Source organism: Myxine glutinosa, chromosome 6, assembly GCF_964187855.1.
Source record: "Myxine glutinosa chromosome 6, kmMyxGlut1.1, whole genome shotgun sequence".
Taxonomy (NCBI): domain Eukaryota; kingdom Metazoa; phylum Chordata; class Myxini; order Myxiniformes; family Myxinidae; genus Myxine; species Myxine glutinosa.
Genome location: NC_136266.1, coordinates 153,982,378 through 154,006,484, shown reverse-complemented (window position 1 = coordinate 154,006,484; position 24,107 = coordinate 153,982,378). Strand labels below are relative to the sequence as shown.

The window sequence follows — 24,107 nt, the reverse complement described above, 5'->3', positions numbered from 1 at the left end:
AATAACTATATATAAATAACTATATATAAATAACTATATATAAATAACTATATATAAATAACTATATATAAATAACTATATATAAATAACTATATATAAATAACTATATATAAATAACTATATATAAATAACTATATATAAATAACTATATATAAATAACTATATATAAATAACTATATATAAATAACTATATATAAATAACTATATATAAATAACTTTATATAAATAACTATATATAAATAACTATATATAAATAACTATATATAAATAACTATATATAAATAACTATATATAAATAACTATATATAAATAACTATATATAAATAACTATATATAAATAACTATATATAAATAACTATATATAAATAACTATATATAAATAACTATATATAAATAACTATATATAAATAACTATATATAAATAACTATATATAAATAACTATATATAAATAACTATATATAAATAACTATATATAAATAACTATATATATATATATAAATAACTATATATATATATATATATATATATATATATATATATATATATATATATACATATATATATACATAGAATGTTGCGGATATGAGGACTGTATTTTTTTTATTGTGTGTATTATTATTATTGTTTATTCTGCGCCTCCTGCCTCCGGAGCTGTGTAAAGGTCAAAGGGCGTCCCATAATTAGTCCATAAAGCATCCACACCACAGCCAATCATAGAATACCCCTGTTCAATAGTTATATCTTATTATGTGTTTTAGGGTAAGGCTGTGTCTCCCATTAATTGAAATACTCCATTGCACCAGTGAAAGAGATAGATTCCCTTCATTCCCATTCCCAAAACCTCCATTCCCCCTTTCGTCGATTGGAAACTACCTCCGCTCCAATTGCCGCCATTGACCACGAGGCAGGGTTGGGGAAGAAAGGCGGGTCCCCACCTCGTCATAGAGGGGAGGAGTGAGTCAGCCCCACTCAACCAACCACGAACAAGGGGTTGGACTTGGAGAGGGTGTGGAGAGAAACATCGAGGAGGTTCGCGAAGGTTGAGGGGCGGGGCCTATATAACCCGCAGCTAGGGCGTTTCCAAAAAGAGATGAGCTTTGACAGAGAGACGAGAGGGAGTCCAAGCGGTTGAGTCCAAGAGAGGCGCTTTGAGTTGAGTCCGGGGGAAGTCCAGAGTTGAGCTGCAGCTCGAGCCACCGAAACAGCATTTACTGCAGCTCGAGCCACCGAAACTGCATTTACTGCAGCTCGAGCCACCGAAACTGCACTTACTGCAGCTGGAGCCACCGAAACTGCAGCCACAGCAGCGCGAGGCCTGGATGGCAGTTTGGAGCAGGGCCGCGAAGGAGCGGCGGCTGCCCAACGAGTCGATCGGCTGCAGGACCAGTTGGACCTCCCTATCACGCCAGCCATCCATCTCCCGCCAGTCCTATCATCATTCCCCGCGTGAGTGTCCTTGTTTGTTCTGTCCCTGGGTTAATTAAGACTGTAGGTAAGCTAGCGTTGCACTGTGTATCTAATATCTTCTGTAAATAAACGTGACTGCTTTCTTCCTGCTTATATGTGTAAATAATAAATCCAATTACTCTTCTGTACGTCTTCTTCCTCTTTGCATTCGGTCGCTTTAGAGTTTTCCAGATTGAGCAGCTGCGGTGCGATACGGCCAACGTTTGGGTGGAATCGGGTTCTAGTCGGGGAATAACTGTTCGGTCGCGGTAATACCACCGCTCGGTAAAATAACATCCTTTAACCGCGTCCGTAACAAAATATATATATATATATATATATATATATATATATATATATATATATATATATATATATATATATATATATATATATATATATATATAGTTGCGGATATGGGATTTGGCCTCCATCCATATCCGCTTGTAAATATTCCCCTATTTCCCCAATACTCCCCAATCCCCCATTCCCTAGTCCCATTGTCTGTAAATAACACTCTGTAGCCCCGACCTTCCCCTTTTTCCCCCATTAAATGTCGTGCCCAGGTTCACCGCATCTCACGTAGACAACTATAGGACATCTTGCTAGTTATTCTTAGTCTATGTCAGTTAAGGACTCGTTTCCATTAATTCTGACTCTTCGTTGCACCAGAATGTGATTGTATGGCACCAGTAGTGAGTTTAGGACCTCCCAATACCTCCCCACAACCTCATCTCCGCATCCTCCCATCATCTCATGGAACTACAACAACAACAACAACTACAACCACAGCGGGGGCGGCGCGGCGGCGGTGCGGGGAGTGGGCGTCCTCACTCCGGCTTGGTTAGCCGCCATTGCCCATGTGCTCCGACGGGGTTACCACGAAGGGGCTGACTGTCAGCTCCTCGTCAAGGGCGGAGCCCGGTAACCCCCCCGCACCCAATAAGAAGCGGCGGGCCGATTCCATCTGGGGCGGAGCTAACGAGCCGAGGGCGTGTCACTCCCCGCTGGATATATGCAGCCACTTACCGGAGGTGACGTCAGATGCGCCCCCAGCTTGGAGAAAGAACGTCACCTCCTAGCGCTGAGAGATACCTCCCGCATCTCTGGACCGGACCGGGTCGATTCTGCCCCTGAGCCAAGGTGCACCTTGAGCCATCGATTCTGCCCTTCCTTGCCATCAATCCCTGTGTGAGTCAGTCTTGTCCCGTTTATCTGTGGTCTGTCGGGGCTAAGATAAGACCGTGTTAAGTGCCCACCTTTCTATGCTGTACCTCTTGTCAGTGTAATCTAAACGTTCTGCAAATCCCATATTATAACCTCCTCCGGAGGTCTTGAGAACTGTACCCCTGGTGTCGCGTCATTTAATCCAGCCGTTGTGTCCTTTCCTTCATTGATCTAGCATAGCGCGACTTAGTCAACGTTCGAGTGGAATCGGGTAACTTGTGCGAACACGGCGACCATTCCGCTCGGTCAAGCAACATCTAAGTCGTGTCCGTAACAATATATATGTATATATATATATATATATATATATATATATATATATATATATATATATATATATATATATATATATATATATATATATATATAGCTTCTGCGCATGCAGCTTCTGCACATGCGCAAGATTGGTCGTCACGTCTCTTCAAAGCTGTCCCCGCGCGCACGCTTTCGAAGTTAAGTAATTTTTCACAATTGTGTTTTTGTCGAATCTGTATCTTTCTTTCGGTGTATGTACCTATTGGGGTGACTTTAATAGGTTTCTCGGTGTTGGTTTTTCATACCTGTGTACAGAATCGTCGTTTTTTTCGTATCGTGTATTCTGAGGCCAAGTGTAGTGCTAGTAGGCTACCGTGTCAGCCCTTGGCTTGAGGCTTTTTTTTTGTCTCAGCGGTTCTTCGATCACGCTGCAAATTACTTTCGGTCTCTGTTTTTCACGGTCTTTTCACCCCATACTTCCTTGTTTTAAAATCTCAAAAAAAACCCCAAAAAAATATTTTCCTTCCCCGTTCTTATCCGTTTGTTCGTTCTTATTTGTTCGTTCGTTCTTCGACCACGTTGTTCGTGATCACGTGATCACGTTGTTAAAAAATGTTTCATCTGTCCCCTGAAGAACTTAATTTTGTCATATTCTATAACACCTTTTTCTTCTTCTTCTATAAAAGGATGCTTTCGACTTGCTCACCAAATCTATTCATTCCAAAAAAAAATTCCATCTCTTACAGTGCATCTTTCATTCATTCCCTAAACTCTCCAGAACTCCACCCATCCTTCAGCGTCCTCAAATGTATTTTTGACTCGAATGTCTCAAGAAACTCATTTTGCAATAAATGTTCGTTTCCCATTAATCGTACTTTTCAAAATCCAATCTCACCCCTTCCCTCCAAATCTTCCCCATCACCCATCTCTTTCAAATCTTCCCACTTGCCCCTCCCCCCCAAATCTTCCCCATCACCCATCCCTTTCCAATCTCCCCCCCTGCCCCTTCCCTTCTAAACTCCCCCCACTCTCCTCCCCTCCGAGACTCTCCCTCACTCCTCCCCTCCTAGACTCCCCTCTCACCCCTCCTCCTCAAAGCGTCCTCCCCACTTCTTCCCCCTTCCAACTTTCACCTTCTTCTCCCTCAACCTTCTGCCTCACTCTTCCCCCTCCTCAAATAACACCTCACTGCGCCTCACCCAATCACCATCAAACCTTTTGTCTGCCCCATTCTTCCCTTTCTCCAAGCTATTCTGTAATCTCTGACACACCTTCAACAGCTCTCCCTACCTCTTCCTCATCTTACCCTACCGCTCCCCCCCCCCCCCCCCCCCCGTTCTGCATCCGATGCTCCCCCTTCCTCTTCCTTAACAGTATGGACCTCAAACATCCGGGGCCTTCGCTCAAACTTAACTGATCTCTCCATACAGGTTGCTTCTGACAAACCAGACGTGATCTGCTTAACAGAAACTTTCCTCCTTCATGATGTCTCTGATTCCTTGGTATCTTTCCCAGGTTACTCCCTCCTCCGGTATGATAGACCTGAGCCTCGTCCTGGAGGTGGGGTTGCTATCTTTATAAAAAACCTTCTTCCTCACTCGCCCTGCACTGCCCTCTCTCCACCTCACCCCCAGGAATACCTTTGGCTACGGCTTCCCCTTCGCTCCCACCTTTTGTTCATATGTGTGTTGTACCGTCCACCAAACAGTGATGACTCCATCTAAATCTCGCTGTCTGATAATATGGACCAACTTCTATCTACCCATCCCAACTCTCTCTCCCTCATATGTGGTGATTTCAACCGTCACCATGCCAGTTGGCTGGGGGTGGGTACCTCTCTCAACAGCCATGGCTCTTCAGCAAAGGACTTCTGTGACTCACTGGGACTGACACAATCTGTCAATTTCCCAACCCGGATCTCAGTCAACGGAGCATCTTCTCTTCTGGACTTGGTTATGACGAACTTCCCTGAAAATGTCTGCTGCTCTTCTTCTGCTCCAATCGGCTCTTCTGATCATGTGCTTGTTAAAGTGGACATCTCTCTGACCATTCTCAGAGAGCCTCCTCAGTGTCGACGAGTCTGGCATTTCACTCAGGCCAACTGGCACGGTCTTCAAGCAGCCATCAATCATCTGGACTGGTCTCCCATCTCTACTGCCTCTGACATCAACGCATCCTGGGAATTCTTCCAAAGTAAACTGCTCTCTCTCATGCACAGATTTATCCCATCTCGTCTTCAGTTGTCATACCCTTCCTCCCGTCCATGGTACATGGAATCTTGTAGTGAGGCTATTGCCCAGAAACAACTTGCTTTCGTCTCCTGGAAAGCAAATCCAACGGAAGGAAATCTCATTTCCTTTCACAAAGCCCGAAACAAGTGTGTGTCCACCCTCAGGAGAGCCAGGAAACAATATCTCTCCGTTCTCAGGACCGAACTCTCTTATCTGTCTCCCTCTTCCAAATCCTGGTGGCGTCTGGTCAAATCTGTTTCTGGTGTTTGTTCCCCCTCCATCCCCTCCCTCACCTCAAATGGCCACACGGCTGACTCCGCACGTGAAAAAGCTGAATGCCTCAACTCTGTGTTTGCCTCTAAATCTTGTGTCCCAAACCCATCCCTCTCTGTACCCACCGTACCCAGTCGTACCCAGCTGCTCCTGGACTCTGTGTCCTTTCCTCCTGACAAGGTGGAAAAGTTTCTGTCAACCCTCGACTCTGATTCTGCAACTGGACCTGACGGCATCAGCCCACGGGTCCTAAAATCATGTTCTTCCGCTCTTTCACTCCCGCTCTCTGTTCTCTTCACCCTCTCTTTTGCTCAAGGTCATCTTCCATCTGCTTGAAAATCTGCCAACATCACCGCTTTGCACAAAAAAGGTGCAAAAACAGATTCCAGCAACTACAGACCAATCAGCCTTCTCCCAATTATCAGCAAAGTCATGGAATCCATCATTGCTTCAGATATGAAATCTTTCCTCTTCTCCAATGGCTTGATCTCTGATCATCAATTTGGTTTCAGACCTGGACACTCCACTCTGGACATGCTGCTTCTGCTTTCTCAACAATGGATGGAGGTCCTCAATGCCAAACAGGAAATTAGAGCAGTTTCCCTTGACATATCACGTGCCTTCGATACGGTCTGGCACCCCGCTCTGCTCACCAAACTCTCCTCTTTTGGTATCCATGCAAATCTCCACGCATGGCTGACGGACTTCCTCTAGTCGTGGTCAACGTGTGGCCCTGAATGGGTTTCTCTCATCTCCTCTTCCTATTCAGGCTGGAGTTCCCCAAGGCAGTGTTCTGGGCCCTGTGCTTTTTCTGGTCTTCATCAATGATCTCTCTGACTCTCTTGAAAATCCTCTCTATCTCTTTGCTGACGACTCTACTCTCTGTCGCTCCATTCTTCATCCCTCAGATCGGCAGTCTGCAGCCTCCTCACTCTCTGCAGACCTTGACAAAATCACAGACTGGGCAAACAAGTGGAACATGTCTTTCAATCCTGACAAATCTCACACTCTTACGATGTCTCTCCGAAAAGACCGACTGGACAACCCTCCCATCCACTTTCTGAATAATCCTCTCCAAGAAGTTCTGTCACTCAAGCTTTTGGGTCTCACTATCTGCCATGATCTTTCCTGGGAAAACCACATTTCAAATCTGGCCTCCAAAGCCAGTCGCGGACTGGGCATCCTCCGTCATGCGAAGTCCTTCCTTGGCACACCTGAGCTCATCACCACATACAAGGCTTTCATCCGCAGCTCAATGGAATACTGCTCTCCCCTCTGGGCTGGTGCTCCTGCCTCACACCTAGCTCGCCTTCACGCTGTTGAAACCAAAGCATTCAGAATCATTGGAATCTCCCGCGATGAAGCTAACTCCAAGGGCCTCTCACTCACTCACCGCAGGCAGGTTGGTGGTCTTTCCGTCTTCTACCGACTCCTCTCTGGCCTTGCCCCCCCCCCCCCCCAGCTCTCTCTGGGCTCTGTCCCGCAAATATTCCTACAGGTCGCACAAGATCTGCCTGCAACCCTCTTATGGTTAAACTGCGAAAATCAAGACTCTCTGCTCACCTTCACTCCTTCATTCCTCTTTTCTCCCGCCTGTGGAACAAACTCCCTCACTCTCTTCAATCCCACTCCACCCTCCAAGTCTTTAAAACAGCTGTTCACCACCATCTCTTATCTTCCCCCATCCAAAACCTTGATCTTTTCTACCCCCGCTAATTTCACCCCAATTCCACTTTTTTGAAATACCAACTTCTGTCCAGGAAGTCCTTGGTGTCCTTGTGTTTTATACTTCTCCCTCCCCCTCCCCTGCCTCCTCCCCCCGGGCCCTCTCCCTTCCACACATCTCCCTGCTCTCGGATGTTGTGTTTGTGCGATTCCCCTTCTCTCCCCATCTTGTCTTCCGCTCCCTCTTTTTGGGTATTTTGTTTGTCTGCTTGATTTGTTTGTGAAGTAAATGTTAGCTCTTTCACGAGCCTCGATTCAGTATACAAAATATATATATATATATATATATATATATATATATATATATATATATATATATATATATATATATATATATATATATGTTCCGACGGCTGTGTCTATATATAAATTCCACGATTAGTTTCGTTACACTTTTAGCTACGCTGCACTCTCATTTTGGCCCCTAGAAGAAAATGTTTATGACTGACTTGTTCATTTTGGTGTTGTTTGTACATTGTACCTAGACCTATTACACCATAATAATCAAAACATTTTGACACATCATTTGGGTGTTGAAATTGAAGCTTTAATTTCGGTTAGTTACGTTACACGAAAAGGACATGGCGAAAAAACGTAAGTTTTTGGCAAAAGAGATTGCTCAAATGGAATAAGCCTCAGACAAAATTTAATATTTATGGTATTTCTGGCATCCTGGCACATGTTTTGACATATGATTTATTACATTTATTCCGTTTAGTTTTAAGTATGGCCCAAAAAACATGGTTAGTTACGTTACGGTTAGTTACGTTACGGACCCTTTCCATGGGAAGTGCAGAAGAAATTCCAGTGAATTTTGATCTTGTGTTTCTCTTCAAGAACTGCAATGCTAGATGCAATGAATCGATTCTTAAACTGAGAAGCTGGTCCATCAGACCATACAGAAAGGGACATCACACTCTTTGGTAGTTCTTCTAGCAGCATGTCCATGTAGGCAACGATGGTGTCCTTACAGTGTGTCAGGTCATCGGAAGCAATGACACGAGAGTGCAGAGATCCTGAGTGCCACATTGTTGCTGTAAAGAGGCTGACTTGTCGCTGGTTCCAGTGGGCACTCTGGATCTCGTCCTGCGATACGCAAGTGTAATTTTCAGAAAAATCCACTTGCAGCAATGCTGTCTTGCCATCATTGGATTCTGAACCAGCTCTCTCACGCTCAGCACTGTAAGCTGCTGCCTGCTCTCGCTTCACCAGACAGTGTACGAGGAATTGAGGAAGGATTTTGCATATGTGCTGCACCAGATCTCCCACTGTTCCATCTTCCTCTACCTTCTTCATCCTCACATCCGCATCTGTTTTCCAGATAAGCCAGGTACATGGATCATGCAAGGAGTCTTCAAAGCTGTAGGCCTTCTTGAATCCAGCAGCATCCTTACAATCTGGGCACTCATTCATCCAACATCTCCTTGACGGCTGCTGACAAAGAAAGGTAGCTGGGAGACTGTGTGAATATGATGGAAATTCTGCATCAGCCTTGTGGAGTGCATTGATGGCATAGATTGCGTTTTCATGGTGCTGAGGAGAACTGAGGAGAACTGAGAAGTTTGGAGCTGAGGAGAACGTGACTTGGACGGAGTTCAGCAAACTTTGACTTGCCCACTTGTACATTGGGATATTCCTCACGAAAGAGAGCATATGTCTCCTTTATAGACGAAGTTAGGTGCCGAGCTTGCATTTTTCTTTTACCTTCTTTTTCCCGAATGGTGACTACGTCTTTTCGCCCCGGGGCCTGGCGACTTATGTCATCCCTCTCATAGAAATCTTGGACAATTCTTGCAGTGTCTGTACAGAGGGCTCAAGGATTGACACTGGCAGTCTCTGCAGGCTTAGGTGGTGTTGAAGGTGTTCCTCTTATTTCATTGTCATACAACTTGCGACAAATGACTTTCCGGCGTCTTGGTGTATCAGGAAGTGCTGATCTTATCACACGACAGGCCCTTGCTGTTGCTTTTGCAAATGCCTGAGCACTACGGAAAGGCAGATCTTCCTTCGAAGAAGCAGCTTTTTTCTCTCTCTTTAGCTGACGGTGCTTAGACACTCGCTTTCGAGTAGCTTCTCTCCGCTGTTTATCTAGTTTATTCTTCTCCTGTTTTGGCATCAAGCTCTCTTGATGCTTTTTTCTTATCACGACATTTCATGACAGCAGATGCATTTTTCTTCTTGTAATCTTCATACCTCCCTGGTGTTGGGCTAGCGGCTAGGGTGCCGGCTTAGGATCCAAGGATCCTGGGTTCAAATCCCGGTCGATCGCTGAATTAACGCCAGGGGGGTTGACTCAGCCTGTCATCCTTCCGAGGTCGGCTAATTGAGTACCAGTTCACTGGTAATTCCCTGTTTGTCGTTAAAGGCGGCAAAAAGGGTTGGCGTCAGGAAGGGCATCCGGCCGTAAAACATTGCTTCAAATAGGGGACCGAAAAACAACAACAACCACGGTTCCCGAAAAAGGCCAACCCCCGCTTTGCGGGGAAAAATGGCCTCTAAAGGTGGTTATTTTTTTTTTTTTTTTTCTTCATACCTCCCCATTGCCTTCTGCCTCTCGACAAACCGTTTCTGTTTTTCTTTGTTTGTCAAAGGCATTGTCTGTGGAGAGAACAAGGAATAAGATTGGAAATATGAGTTTGAACAAATTCAAATGTAGGTACAAGTGAAAAAAATAAAACACTCATACACTCAATGTTTTCAACTAATTATTTCTCAACATAGCATGTGCCCGTCACCCCATATATGGGTGGTTTTAATCATTGACTATTTACAGTGCAGTTAATGCTAGTAATACATCTAGGTCACTTTTCATTTAATATCATATTTCATTTTGTGAAAAACTCAATTATCAGGAAAATAAAACATGTAAGTACTTACCGGTACTCAACTTTGGTTGCCGACTGAAAATTGGATGAAACATTTGTTGATGCTGATGGATTTAACACACCTCATGGATGTTGCACATGTGCAGCCATGCAAGAGGTGAAGATTGTGCTTTCAGATGCATTATGGGTAATTAGGTGTGCCACACTGCCCTCTTGTGTTTCAACATCACTCCATTCACCCAATATTTGTCATATATCAACTCAAGAGCATTTGCAATCACTTAATGTTGGTTAGTTACGTTACAGTGTGGTTAGTTACGTTACAGATTTTGACTGGTTGTGGATTCAATATGTTACAATGTTCAGGATTCTTACCTCCTTTTTTAAATTAGTAATTGTGCATAGGAGGAAATTTGAAGATATCAACATTTGAGGACTTTGGTTTTTCTTCACAGAAAAACAATTAGATGTTTTGGTTAGTTACGTTACATTGAGTTGATAGGAGTCAGAGCCTTTAAAATCTGTGGACTAAGTCCATAATTATTTTTTGTTTTACTATTGCAGCTTGTAAATAACCCACAACTGTAAATAAATATGTTCAGGTTTACTTGAAATACTAATTTCTTCATCACTAAAGGAAGATTTAAATTTGTTTAATATTTTAGTACACAATTTCATGTTAACACATCAACAGCACAAAATTGATAAAAAAACATATTTCATCATTTGAGAGGACATCCTAAACACCTTTTCCATGAACTTTGGTGTATATGCTATCATATAAATCCAGTTTCTACCCCAAAATTACAATTCTAAATTTTGATGCCATGTCCCCTTCTTCATGGAATTGTGTGTGTGTGTGTGTGTGTGTGTGTGTGTGTGTGTGTGTGTGTGTGTGTGTGTGTGTGTGTGTGTGTGTGTATATATATATATATATATATATATATATATATATATATATATATATATATATAACTAGCAGAGGCACCCGCACCTGGTGCGGAAGGAGTAGTTGGGAGGAGGAAGAGGAAGGGATGGGAGGAGGGACCCGGAATTTCCCAGCAACGTCGGGTACCATTGCCAGTGAAAAATAAAAAAGGAATTATTCTTTGGATTATGTTATATTCTTGCTTGGATTATTGGGTGAGTTCCTTTATATTTTGGCCAGGTTAGTTAAAAAATACACTGCTGTATCTTGCATATACATCCGTAAGTTAATGGGGATGAGGAATAGAAAGCTCTGCGATGCAGCACCCCCTGCATAGCCTGCGGATGGCAATTTTAACATTTGGGTTGTCTTGATCTGGATTCGATTCATGGTCAATACGGATCAGAGGCCAGCCATCGCAAAGCCTTTGCGTCTACATAATCACCGGAACTGAAATGTGCAAGGAAGTCACCATTAGTAGAACTTAGTGGAACATTCGTGGAAGGACCCGATTGCATGACGACTATAAAACAGTACTAAGTAGAGCGACACTCGGTAGAGCGCATACCTCCATTGCGCTGAACAGTTTACGCTTTGTATTACAATAAATAAATAAAAACACCTTTAGAGGCCATTTTTCCCCGCAAAGCGGGGGTTGGCCTTTTTCGGGGACCGTGGTTGTTGTTGTTTTTTTGGTCCCCTTTTTGAAGCAATGTTTTTTACGGCCGGATGCCCTTCCTGCCGCCAACCCTTTTTGTCGCCTTTTACGACAAGCAGGGAATTACCAGTGAACTGGTACTCAATTAGCCGACCTCGGAAGGATGACAGGCTGAGTCAACCCCCCTGGCGTTAATTCAGCGATCGACCGGGATTCGAACCCAGGATCCTAGGATCCTAAGCTGGCACCCTAGCCGCTAGCCCAACACCAGAGCTTTGTATTACAATGACATGCCGAATCTGCATCGGACCTAAAACAACAACTAATCGGCTTGTTCTTGTCACACACTCAACATGTCAACCAAGTTGTCCGAGCCCATCCATATCTTTTTGAAATATCGTGCTATATATCGTTTTTGACCCCATCCTTCAATGATGAAGAATCACTTGAATGAATTTTTTTAAACCTCTTGCATTCAGATACAGATCTTCACCAAAATCTAATCAATTCGTCCTTGTCACACATCCAGCATGTCTACCAAATTTCATCCAAATCCGTCCACAACTTTTTGAGATATCCTGCTTACATACAGACAGACAGACAGGGGTGAAAACATTATTTTGCATGACCTTTGCCTTTGATATAAAAAAAAAAACATCTCCCACATGCTCACGAATAACACCCTTTTCTCACCTTCAAAACATTGCTTCAATTGTCCTCGCAAACTCTCTGAAGCACCTTCTCTTCTTGAACAAATAACCTTCAAGTTGGGTTGAAAAAACATCATGTTACTGTGATTAAAGTGAAGATAATTGCAAAAAGTCCAGATAAATTAGGCTCATAATAATATATAAAATCAACACATTGATTGAGGGATTTGCATTTTTTACTTATAGCTTTGAAACACACCCTCCCATAAAATCTTTGAAAAAAGAATGTTTGAAAGTGAAGACCAGAAACAGGAGGAAAGCCAGTCAATAAATCATGATCGCTGAACCAGAAGCAGGTTACCTGGTAAAAAATGTAATAAATCAGTTACCTTTCAAAATATGGTCATTGCTAAAATAAAGAAAAAGCCAAAATATATGATTAATCATCTGATGAAAATGAGGCGTGTACCTGTAGAGGGGTGGATCCCCAACGATTGCGGGGTTCCCAGACAAGGCTCGGATGGGAGAGGAGGAGCTGAACCACAGCGAGATGGCCAAATTCAGCAGCTAAGTGCAAGGGAGTGTTAAATTTCTGGAAGAAAGAAATGAGGAGAGAAAAGAAAGTCGATGCCAATGGAAGGGAATAATGTAAGAACATAACAGTTGGAAGAAAGGGGAAAAAAAGAAAAGAATGTGTGTGCTTTCAATAATAACAAGAACTAGAACTGTGAGCAGTGATGATCGGCTTCCAGACAAAATGGCTGCCATACCACATGACTGATGACATCATTTTCAATAAATTTTCCTCATGGGTAGTCGATCATATCTGTAAATTTTGGTTTAGATCGGTTAAGTGGTTCTGAGATGAAGATTTTCAATTTTTTACTTAAATCCAAGATGGCCACCATACCACCTGACTGATGATGTCATTGCTTAGAACCATTTTTCCTCATGGGGAGTTGATCATAACTATGAAATTTCGTATTGATCCGTTCAGCAGTTCTGGAAAAAAGATGTTTAAAGCTTTTCCTTAAAACCAAGATGGCCACCATATCACATGACTGATGACATCATAGTTTTATGAATACCTTTCCCACATCAGTAGTTGATCATATGTATGACATTTCACATTGATCCGTTGAGCAGTACCCCGGAAAAGATTATATAATTTTTTGTTTAAATTCAAGATGGCGGCCAAACCACATGACTGATGATGTCATCGTTTACAAATATTTTCCCCCATAGGAATGCAAACATGTGTTCCAAGTTTCGTATCAATCGGATAAGCAGTTTCAGAGAAATAGGTTTTTTAAGTTTTATTCTTAAATCCAATATGGCTACCAAACCATGTGACCAATGACCAATCTTTATGCAAACTTTTATCCCCATATGGATGACCCATGAAATATGTAACCGAGAGGAAAGTAAATACCAATTTTTGGGGGTAAACCCCTGATTTTTTTTAAATGTCATGAACAAACTTTGGTACATCACAGGTGATGAAGATTGTAGTCAAGAAGTTCAGTGTTCAAATACAGCCTGACTGCCTGGCTGACGGACGCCGCCGAAGCTAATATGTCCCCTGAACCATTTTTGTTCCGGGTGAGCTAAATACCAAGGAAGCAAAATCAATTTTACAATATCAACTAAATAATCTTGAAAAAGGCCCTTTTATGAATGTTAGTCATTGGTAAGCATCGTAGCAGCAAGACGGTGTTGCAAGTTAAGAAAAGGAAATCCTGACGATCGACACAACAAGAGAAACACAAACAACGCAATATTTACCCCTTTCTCTGGTGTGTTCAGATAGAGGTCCGTAAGCCGAGTCGCACGTTGTTCTCTGGAGACAGACGAGTTGGTGGGGAAAGCAAGAGCGAGAAAGGCTGGAAGAGAAATCAGCGACAGCAGGTGGTGAATGAAATCAGCTTGTCCAGCTTTGGCTGCAACATGCAATGTGTTGTAATGACAGCCTTCCTAAGGGATGGTTGAAGGAAATAAATTATGGTGGAGGTGAGGGGTTGGGAAGATGGGTGGGAGGTATAAAAACCAGATGCTTCAGTCAGTAATTGAAATGCAATGTTGAACTTGCCACAAACCTCTCATTAAATGTTTATGACCAAACAGTCCCACCACGACGACAGATTTATTCATAAAAATAGATGTCGAGGGGCTCATGCAAGAGGAGAAAACTCTCATCGCTATGCAATTCCAAATAACCTTCACCAATTTAACTGCAACAGCATAACAAGTGAATTTTGGCAAAATAACTTGATTTTACAACTATCTGTCGATATCATCTTTCATACATGCACAATGGTGGGTACATCTCCAGGTCCAATAAGGTAGCACGGGTTATTCCATGCAAGGAAATCCAGTTCATCAATGTCCCCTCGCTCTGCAGCTCGGCGCAGCTTTGTAGTGAGATCTTGCACTCTTGGAGTAGAAAATGAATTGCCTCGTTCTTCATGAAAGAAGAAAAAAGAACCATCAGATCAATAAATGGAATACACAAATTAACACAAAATGAAAATTTGTATCAAATCAACAATGTGGACTAAATGTGTGTTAAGCAACAATTGCCAAATTAAATTATCACATAACATGTAGCATCCATCCAAGGTAAATAATGAATTCATCACATAACATGGAGTGTAGAAGCCATTCAGGTAGTGTGGAGGTGTCAAGGTATATAATGAACTCATTAAATCACATGCAGCATCCATTCAGGCAGAAAGGACGTGCAACAACAAACAAACAACATGCATTTTAAGGCCATTTTCCCTGCTAGAGTGGGGGTTAGCATTGCGGTCCCCATGACAATCTTCTCCATCTTGCCCTATTTTCTGCATCTCTCCTTGTTAACCCCCTTGCCCGCATTTCTTCTTCCACCATCTTAAGCCAAGTCTTTCTCGGTCTTCCCCGTCCTCTACTTCCTTCTACATTCATTTCCATCACTCTTCTCAACCAGTCACTTTCATCCTTCCTCAACACATGACCAAACCATCTCAACCCGTTCCTCTTCACAGCATCAATCACAGGCTCTATTCCCATCATTTTTCACAATTCATCATTTGTCTTCCTCTCTCTCAACGATACTCCGCACATCCATCGAACCATTCGCATTTCCACCCTTTCCAACCTTCGTTGCTGCTCTACGTTCATTACCCATGTCTCGCTCCCATAAATCATAACACTTCTCACACATGCAGCATACACCTTTCCCTTCAGCTTCAACGACACTCCCCTCCTCATCAGCACGCCACTCAGTTCCCGAAACTTCTTCCATGCACATCTCACTCTAGCAACCGTTGCCGAGTCTGATCCACCGTCTCCATTCAGCATGTCTCCGAGGTAGCAAAATGTTTTCACACCTTCCAGCTTCACGCCATCTCCAAGATCCAACTCAACATTTCCTCCATCGGCAGCTCCCTCTGTGCACACCTTACATTTGAATGTAGCTGCCACACTGGTTAATGACCCTCTCAGACCACGACATTTTTGATGAACCCACGCAGAGCACATTGTACATTGAATGGAGTTTACTCCGACACCCTTCCTGCACACAGCACAGGGCCACTTCCCAGTTCTTTACACCTCACCACATGCCTTACCACTTGCCATCACCTTCGTCTTTCCGATATTCACCTTCAGACCTTTTGTCTCCATACATTCCTTCCACTTGTTCATCTTTTCCTTCAATCCATCCATACTTTCCGCAATCAACACCAGATCATCTGCATACAACAACTCCCACGGTAAACCCTCCTTTACGTTCTGAGCCAGCACCTCCATCACACCTACAAATAGTAGTGGACTTAGTACTGACCCCTGATGCACTCCCACCTTCACCTCAAACTCACCACTGTTCCCGTCCTTCGTCCTTACAGCTGTGCGCGCTCTTTTGTACATTGCCATCACTACTCTGATCAACCATTCCTCCACTCCTAACTTCCTCATTGCCCATGTCAATACTTTGCGTGGAACCCTATCGAATGCTTTCTCCAGATCAACAAACCCAAGAAACAACTTCTTCCTCTTCTCCATGTACTTCTCCTGCAACTGCCTCACAATAAAAAGCAGGTCTGTCGTTCCTCTTCCTGGGGTAAATCCAAACTGCATTTTGTCGATCTTCACTTTCTTCCTTATCCTCCTCTCCAACACCCTTTCCAATACCTTCATTCCATGCTCCAATAACTTTATCGCTCGGTACGAGCCACACTCTAGAGGGTCACCTTTCCCCTTGTATAGAGGGACGAGGGTACTCAGTTCCCAATCCACTGGAATGCGGCCTTCTTTCACCGCCAGATTACAGATCTCTGTCATTCTCTTCACACCCCAACTTCCTGCTGCCTTCAACATATCTCCCACAACTCCCGTCGGCCCTCCCGCTTTTCTACTCTTCATTGCTTTTATCGCTTCCTCAACTTCCTTCTCAGTTATCTTCTCTGCCGGTCCTAAAACTGGGTTACTCTCTATGTTGCCATCCCATTCATTCTCTGTATTCAACAGCATTTCCATATATCTTTTCCATCTTCCTTTATTTCCATCTGGGTCCACAACAATTTGTCCCACTTCATCCTTCAAGCAACTCACCCCCATCACATCACACCTCTCTTTCGCTATCTGCTTTGCAATCCTGAATACTGCTCTCTGACCCTCTTCCGAATCCAAGCGTTCTCCGAACATTTTCCTCCATGCCTCCTGCGCCTTTGCTACCTCTTTCTTTGCAGCCTTCTTGGCTGCCTGATAACTTTCATGCTCTGCTGTTTCTGCTCCCGTACCCTTCGCCTTCTGCCACTCCTTGAACTTCTTCCTCTTCTCGTCAATCCTCTTTCCAACTTCGTCATCCCACCACCATGTTTCCGAGTGCCTCGGTGGTCCTTTTGTCCATCCACATACCTCACCAACGGCTCCCAACAGACTAGCTTTCATTGACATCCAACCACTTTCAAGCTCAACCACATCATCCTCTACCCTACTCAGCCTCTCTTTTAATGCCTCCCTTACTGTCACCTCTTTCAACCTCCACACCTTCATTCTCGGTTGGTACTTCACACGCCGAGCTCTCCTCGCACCTTTCACCCTTATGTCGCAGACAACCAAGTGGTGCTGTGAAACAGCCTGCTCCCCCGGGATCACCTTTGTGTGCCGAAGGTGCCCCCTATCTCGCCTACGCACCATCAGGTAGTCAACGGTTGTCGTCGACCCACCTGACGTGTATGTAACAAGCTTATTATCCTCTTTCTGGAACTGAGTATTACAAATCAACAAATCAGCTCCATCAGCAAACTCCAAAATCCTTTCACCTTCTCCATTTCTCACACCATATCCGTAACCCCCATGAACTCCCTCAAAACCATCCATACTCCTTCCCACATGTCCATTTAGGTCTCCTCCTACCACAACAACTTCCTCATCTTTCACGTTTTCCATCAGCTTCTCTATCGCACACCAGAACTTGTCCTTCTTTTCATCGCTCCGACCAACCTGCGGAGCATATCCCGAGATGACGTTCACCAAGAGCTTTCCAATCATCATTTTCACCATCATCAACCTATCACTCACTCTGGTCAACCTCACCACACTGTCTACAACCTCCTCAGAAAACATGACACCAACACCATTCATGCCCTCCAGGCACACTTGCCACACAAACTTGTATTTCTGTCCCTGCCTACCCTTCACCATTCTCACACCACTTCCCTTCCATCTCGTCTCTTGCACACAACATATGTCCACTCTTCTTCTGACCAATAATTCCACCACTTCTCCTGATCTCCCTGTCCTTGTCCCGACATTCCATGTCCCAAACCTCAGAAACCGATCTCCACTTCGGGCTGTACCCTGCCCATATGTAGTTGTAATTGTCATGGTTCTCTTTTTGAGGCAATGTTTTTATGGCCGGATGCCCTTCCTGACGCCAACCCTCTTAGTCGTCTCTTACGACACACACGCAGGGATACGGTGTACCTATTGTAATCCAGGGTAAACATTGGGAAACGTTTAAAACATGGAAATTCTGGGGGCGGGGAGAGGGCATCATGGCTGTGGAGGCCCCGTCAGCACCACGCCACGTTTGCCCGGTCAGCACCACAGCGGCCCGGTCAGCACCACACCCTTGGAAAGGACTTCGATGCTGTGGAGAGATCGAAGCAAGCCTCCTTGCTCGAGCGGACCGGAAGCGGAAGTCCATATATATATATGCACATATATATAATGATATAATATATTGTGGGCTTTCACTAAAAAAATACTAGCAAATAATAACGGCGAGGTAGCAGAAAATGTGGGGTTAAGAGGTTGGGGTATTAAATCAAGCCTCTCAAAATATCAGCACCACACACCACGTCGGCCCGGTCGGCCCAGAGCTTGGCGCGAAGTCCAAGGACATCAGCACGTCATCCGAAAACAGCTCCGGTTGGTGCGAACCACTCGATCAATGGCGCGAACAAGGTCCCGACACGCCCTTGCTCGCTTGGCCCCGATGAAGGCCTCGGTGGGTGTTCTCCAAACAGGGGCAAAATCGCCCAAGCCACGCTGGATTTCGGCAGTGGAAGCCTTGTTCGCTCGGCCCCAATGAAGGCCTCGCTGGGTGTTCTCCAAACAGAGGCAGAATCGCCCAAGCCGCGCTGGATTTCGGCGGCGGAAAGCAGCCACGAAGCGACGATATTCAGTCGGGCTGTAATGCGAACACCACGGCGGCCCGGTCAGCACCACACCCTTGGAAAGGACTTCGATGCTGTGGAGAGATCGAAGCAAGCCTCCTTGCTCGAGCGGACCGGAAGCGGAAGTCCATATATATTGTTGCGGATTTGAAAACCCTGCACTTGGTGTAATTATTGTAAATATCACCCTCTGTAAATAGTAATTCTTTGTAAATACCTCCATCAATTGGTAAAGGTCAAAGGTCGTCCCTTTAGCTAGTCCATCGCATACACGTAGCAAATCATAGGCTTCCTTCTAAATAGTTATCTCATTATTATATGTCAGTATAAGGCTCTGTTTTTCCACAAGTTCATTGCATTGCACCGAATCAAATAAGGTAGAATCCCTTTTTTAATTGCCCAAGAAATTATATTGCCAACCGCAATTGCCAACTGCATTCGCCGCCATGCCATGTGCTCTAACTCGGGGAAGAAGGGCGTGCCCGCCCATCGTCATCGGGAGGAGTCAGCCAAGCGCCAGGAACAAGGCGTGGCTTTGCCAACGCCTCATCAAGGGGCGGGATCGGTGAGCCCTCGCGACCAATCAAGGCCGAGGCGAGCTCACCGATGGGCATTTTCCAAAAGGCCAGCGGTTTGATCGCGACGCGCCTCATAAAAGGAGGTTGAGAGGGACTGCTTCAAGAGGTGTGTGAAGGACGAGAGAATTGAAGGAGCCCGAATCGAGAGTCCTTTCAAGAGAGACGCGCAACCTGCGGGAGTACGAGTTCAAGGGAGACGCTGTTCCAACCAGCCTTGCCACGACAAGCTCCGACGCGTTGCTGCGAGCATCCCGGCGGTGTGGACCCGAGGGTGGGGAGTCGGCGGCTGCTCGCTCCCGGCCCGGCCGTTCTGCAGTCCCACCTGAACCTTCCTCCCCTTCCAACCATTCGTTCCTGCCTTCATTCCCCATTCGTGTAAGTCTGACTGTCGTCTGTCTGTCTGTGTTGTCTGGGGTTTCAGTTAAGCTTGTTATAAGAATTGCACTGTGTCTTCTTCCTCTTCTTCTTCTTCTTCTGTAAGTTATTTTCGTTTCTTTCCTTCTCCCTTGGTTTCTTTGGTTTTGTACAATAATTAGTAATAAATACCTGTGTTCTTCCTACCTTTGCCTTCTTTCCTTCACATCCGTTCGTTTTAGAGGTTTCCACATTGAGTTCCTGTGGCACGATTTCGGCCAACGCATATGAATCGGGTTTAGTCTTTGTTAATGGCTCGAACCGCGGGCTGCTAAAACCGCTCGGCAAAATAACATCTTGTCCGTGGTTTCGAGCGGAGTTACCCACCTGCCTTGTGGAGGGATTGCCGGAGGCGTACGGGAATTCCCTTGACCAATCGCGTCGGGCAATCCCACCCCACAGGGCAGCGGGGTAGCTTCAGGATCGGAGACGGCCAGTGCAAATAGAAGGGGGATTAACCCCCCCCCACCCCCCCCCCCCCGCTAAGGGGAGCGCCGTAGTCCGTTTCCATAACAATTGGTGTCAGGAGTGGGATTTGGACCCGAACCAAATTTTTAAGAACGTCTAAAAAAATTGGGTCAAAAATTACCAGTGGCCGAAATTTTAATTAACATCCTAAATTTAAATCGTGCCATGGATGATCAAGGTGACTGGATGCCGGTAGGGGAGATAGAAGCGGGGGTAGAATCGACCCAGGACCCCGGGGAGGAATTGAGAATCATGGAGGAGGAGCGCAATACGCATTGGGTAGCGGAGGTTTCAGGCGCACAAGATGGCGGCCTCGCGCAAGAGGTTGGAGGCGCACAAAATGGCACCTCGCACGAGCGCGCGGTAGCCGCGCCCGCTGTAACACTACCAGCGGGCTTTGATGTGGAGGACGTCGTGACGCAATTCACCGCGATGCTGAGAATGAGTGTGGGAAGCCAACTTGAGCAATTGGGAGACCAAACTGAAGCAATAACGGACGAAATGAGGGCCGATAGAGAGGGAATGGAAAACAGAATGGGTGACCGAATAAAAAAAATGAGGGAGAATATTGACCGCGAGTTGGGCGAGCAGGTCCCAAGGGTGCGCGACGGGGTAACGCGGGTCGAGGAGCACAGGTTGAGCGAGTCGGAGCAAAGCGCGGTTAAAATGACGGGTATAGAGATCGCGACCCGGGGTATAGGGAAGCCGGCGACCGCTGAGGAAGGAGAGAAAATTTTATGAAAGCCAGCGGTCGTCGAGGTGAATAAAGAAAAAGCGGATTCAACAGTGGAAATTGCATTTGAGCAGACCGCAGACGTAGAAGAGCACTCGCGGCAGGGAGGAATGGAAATGGTACAAAGTCTGAATTCGCATCATGGTGCCGTGCTTAATCCTTATAAAGATTTGCAGGTGTCGGAGCGAGGAGGAAGAAGAAAGAATCCCCCAGGTGAGAAGGGCTGTGTATGGTGCTAAGAGGTTTTTGTTTGGCGCGAAAAGAATTGTCGCGCGATTGGGGTCGACATGGTACCTGGACGTTTGTGGGAGGTCCGTGGTGCGTGGTGTGAGAGATAATGGCACTCGTGTGAGGAAAAAGTGTGCGTCGGCGAGTGAGTGTGTTATAAAGTGTGGGAGTAAAACCGAGTGCGAGCGGGAATGCACGTCGGAGTGTACGGAGTGTGACACAGAGTGAGAGCGATACGGAGTGTACGCGCGAGGGTGAGAGTGACCCGGAGAGTGAGTTGGTGGTGGAGCGGGTGCGAGAATGCACACTGGGAATGGGAGAGAGTGTGCGAGAATGCACACCTGAGTTGGTGGTGAAGCGCGTGATTGGGTGTGCAGAAGAGTGCACACCCATGGTTGTCACAGAGGATGTGACCGAGGAGTGGGCGCGAGGAGGTGTGTTGAGGAAGTGTGTGAACGGCGAGTGTGCGCAAGAGGGTGCGCGAGAGGTGTGGTGTGTAACAGGGAGTGCGGTGGTGGAATTGACGAAGTGCATGGGATGTATGAGTGTGAAAGGGGTCGCGTATGCGAGTGAGCATGCAAGTAAGGCATCGACGTTGACCGGGGCAGCGTTTAGGGCGACGGATAGCTGACGCGAGCACTCCGTGCGCGGTGCGCTTTGTTTGCAGCGAGGACCGGCCGGGACCATAAGCGCGTCGCTCTTCGGAGCGTTGCGCACGATTTGGGCCGGGTCCCGCACTGAATGGTTGGTGCCGCGTCAGAGCGGCGATCGGCGCGATTCCGGGGGAGGGGGGCCAGGTCGGACCTTCGCCCCCTGGCGGGGACGGGGTTCCGACCGGGCGAGCTTCGGTCATCGGCCCGGAGACCGCAAGGGTCCGCGCCGAGATGGTGCGTGGAATCTCGGGCCGAGCATGCCGCCTCCCCAGAATCGTAAATGCCGGACGGACCCAACCTACGGTAGACAAACCACCTGAATTCATTGCTCGGCTTTGCGAAGCCGAGTTTTAATGAGGTGACGCACTGAGGCTCAGATATAGTGGACTGTGATGGTAATAGTGTTTTGGATCCGAAATTGAGAATAGTGAATAGGATTGGCAAATTCGATGGGTGAATTGATTGGCAAATGATTGGCCAATTTGATTGGCAGAAAATTGGATGGGCAAAATTTATAGTGGGAGATGCCCGATGTGCAAGGATGGTAAATCCACCATCCCTCACATCACCCGGGCACATGAGCACTAGCTCTGGGGTTATGGCAGTGTAAGCTCGCCGAGGGAGGGTTTGGATAATGTATAGGGATCTAGAAAAATGACCATAGGTAACGGTAGAGTTAAGTAGCGACATTGTACAGGTAGTCGGGGACGTAGAATAGATTAGATGGATTATAACGACGAAGGAGCGCGATAATATAAGGGGCGACGGGGAAGCGCGAGTTTTAGCAGGGCACCAGGTAGATCAGATGATGGTGTGTGTGAGAATCTTAATGTTGAGGCATTGCGTGTGAGAATCTTGAGGTTGGACAAATGAGGAATTGCTGGGCAATGCTCGGGAGAGATGTGTGTATGAGCGTGGGAGAATTTGGGTGCCTGAGGCAATGGTTTGGAGAATTGAAAGTGTATGGAGCAGTGTACTGTGAAAAGTGTGAGGTGATTGTGAGTGTATTGAATGAATGAAGAAGCCTGGGAGGAAGGAGGGTGCAGGTGGCACCAGGTGTGTGGGCACAGGTGTGCAAATCCAGGTGAGCATGGTTGTGAGGAATAAATGATCTGGAATACATGGAGTATGGAATGGATGGTGTGGAGTGAGTGTGGTGGAAACTGTGGAGTGGAGTGGTTGGTGCGAAGGGAGTGTAAGGGGAGGATGGACCCCCATCACGAATACCCGGGGAGGGTAGTTTAAGAGTTAGGTAGAGGGTATAGGTAAATTGTGGTTGGATATTGGCATCTGTGGTGCAGGTAGTGGCAAGGAGGTGCTTAGATGGGTGCACGAGTCTGTGGAAATGGCTGGGCGTGTGGGCTTAATTGGTACGTATGGTTATTCGGGCACTCCACCACTGGTAGTTTGTCGGCCAGGTGAGGCCGCAGGTAGGCTCTGGGAGCCAGTCAGAGTAGTGTTCAGCGGGGCCCGAGGATCCAGGAGAAGGACCCGGTAGCCCAATGCCAGAGAGGGCATCAGAGGGGTGAGAGAGCCAGGAGGGGCCTTCCCCAATTTAGGGTAGTGGTAAGGAGCATGGCAGGCTCGGGTGGTGACTTCAGTGGTGGAGGTGCGCAGGTAGGTAGACCTGCTGGTAGAGCCATACGACCCAGCTCCGAAATTGTGCAAAGGCACAGGGAGTTGAATCGGGAGAGTGAGACCCCATATTGATGAGCACCACAGTTTGGTCAATGAGAGTTTGGTTCTTAAAACCGCATAGAGTGTAAGATGGCCAATGGATTGGCAGGGAAAGACCCCGGGTAGTGTAAAGTGTGTTAAAGTCATTTAGAAGGTAGATAGGATTGAAATCTCCTCGCACCATCTACATCCACTCACCTGAGGTGACAGTACTCCACACCGTGCCATGGTTTGCTGTTTTATTTTCTGTGCAAATGTTTTGGAAATGTGAGACGCATCACGACGTGGTCTTGAATAAAGTGCAGACATATTGAATATTGCAGACATTATTGCATATTGCATATTGCATTGCAATATATAGAATATTGCATATTGAAAGTGCAGACATTTTTTTTTTTTGTCTTTATATTGAATAGGATCACTTTATTGACAGAACACAGGTTGTTTTTGCAAGCCAGAGCGACTACACCTA

At 45.8% G+C, this 24,107-nt stretch overlaps 1 protein-coding gene across 2 annotated transcripts in view; it reads right to left on the bottom strand.

Moving 5' to 3' along the window:
- Positions 1 to 24,107, bottom strand: part of ANKLE2 (ankyrin repeat and LEM domain containing 2) — a 73,338-nt gene that overhangs the window by 31,427 nt on the left and 17,804 nt on the right. For both annotated transcript variants that reach the window (XM_068118760.2, XM_068118761.2), the window contains exons 4-7: positions 14,526 to 14,680; positions 14,005 to 14,193; positions 12,689 to 12,811; positions 12,263 to 12,329 (exon numbers count right to left, since the gene is read on the bottom strand). In XM_068118760.2, coding sequence (XP_067974861.2) covers positions 12,263 to 12,329; positions 12,689 to 12,811; positions 14,005 to 14,193; positions 14,526 to 14,680 — 534 coding nt within the window. The remainder of the gene's footprint in view (positions 1 to 12,262; positions 12,330 to 12,688; positions 12,812 to 14,004; positions 14,194 to 14,525; positions 14,681 to 24,107) is intronic.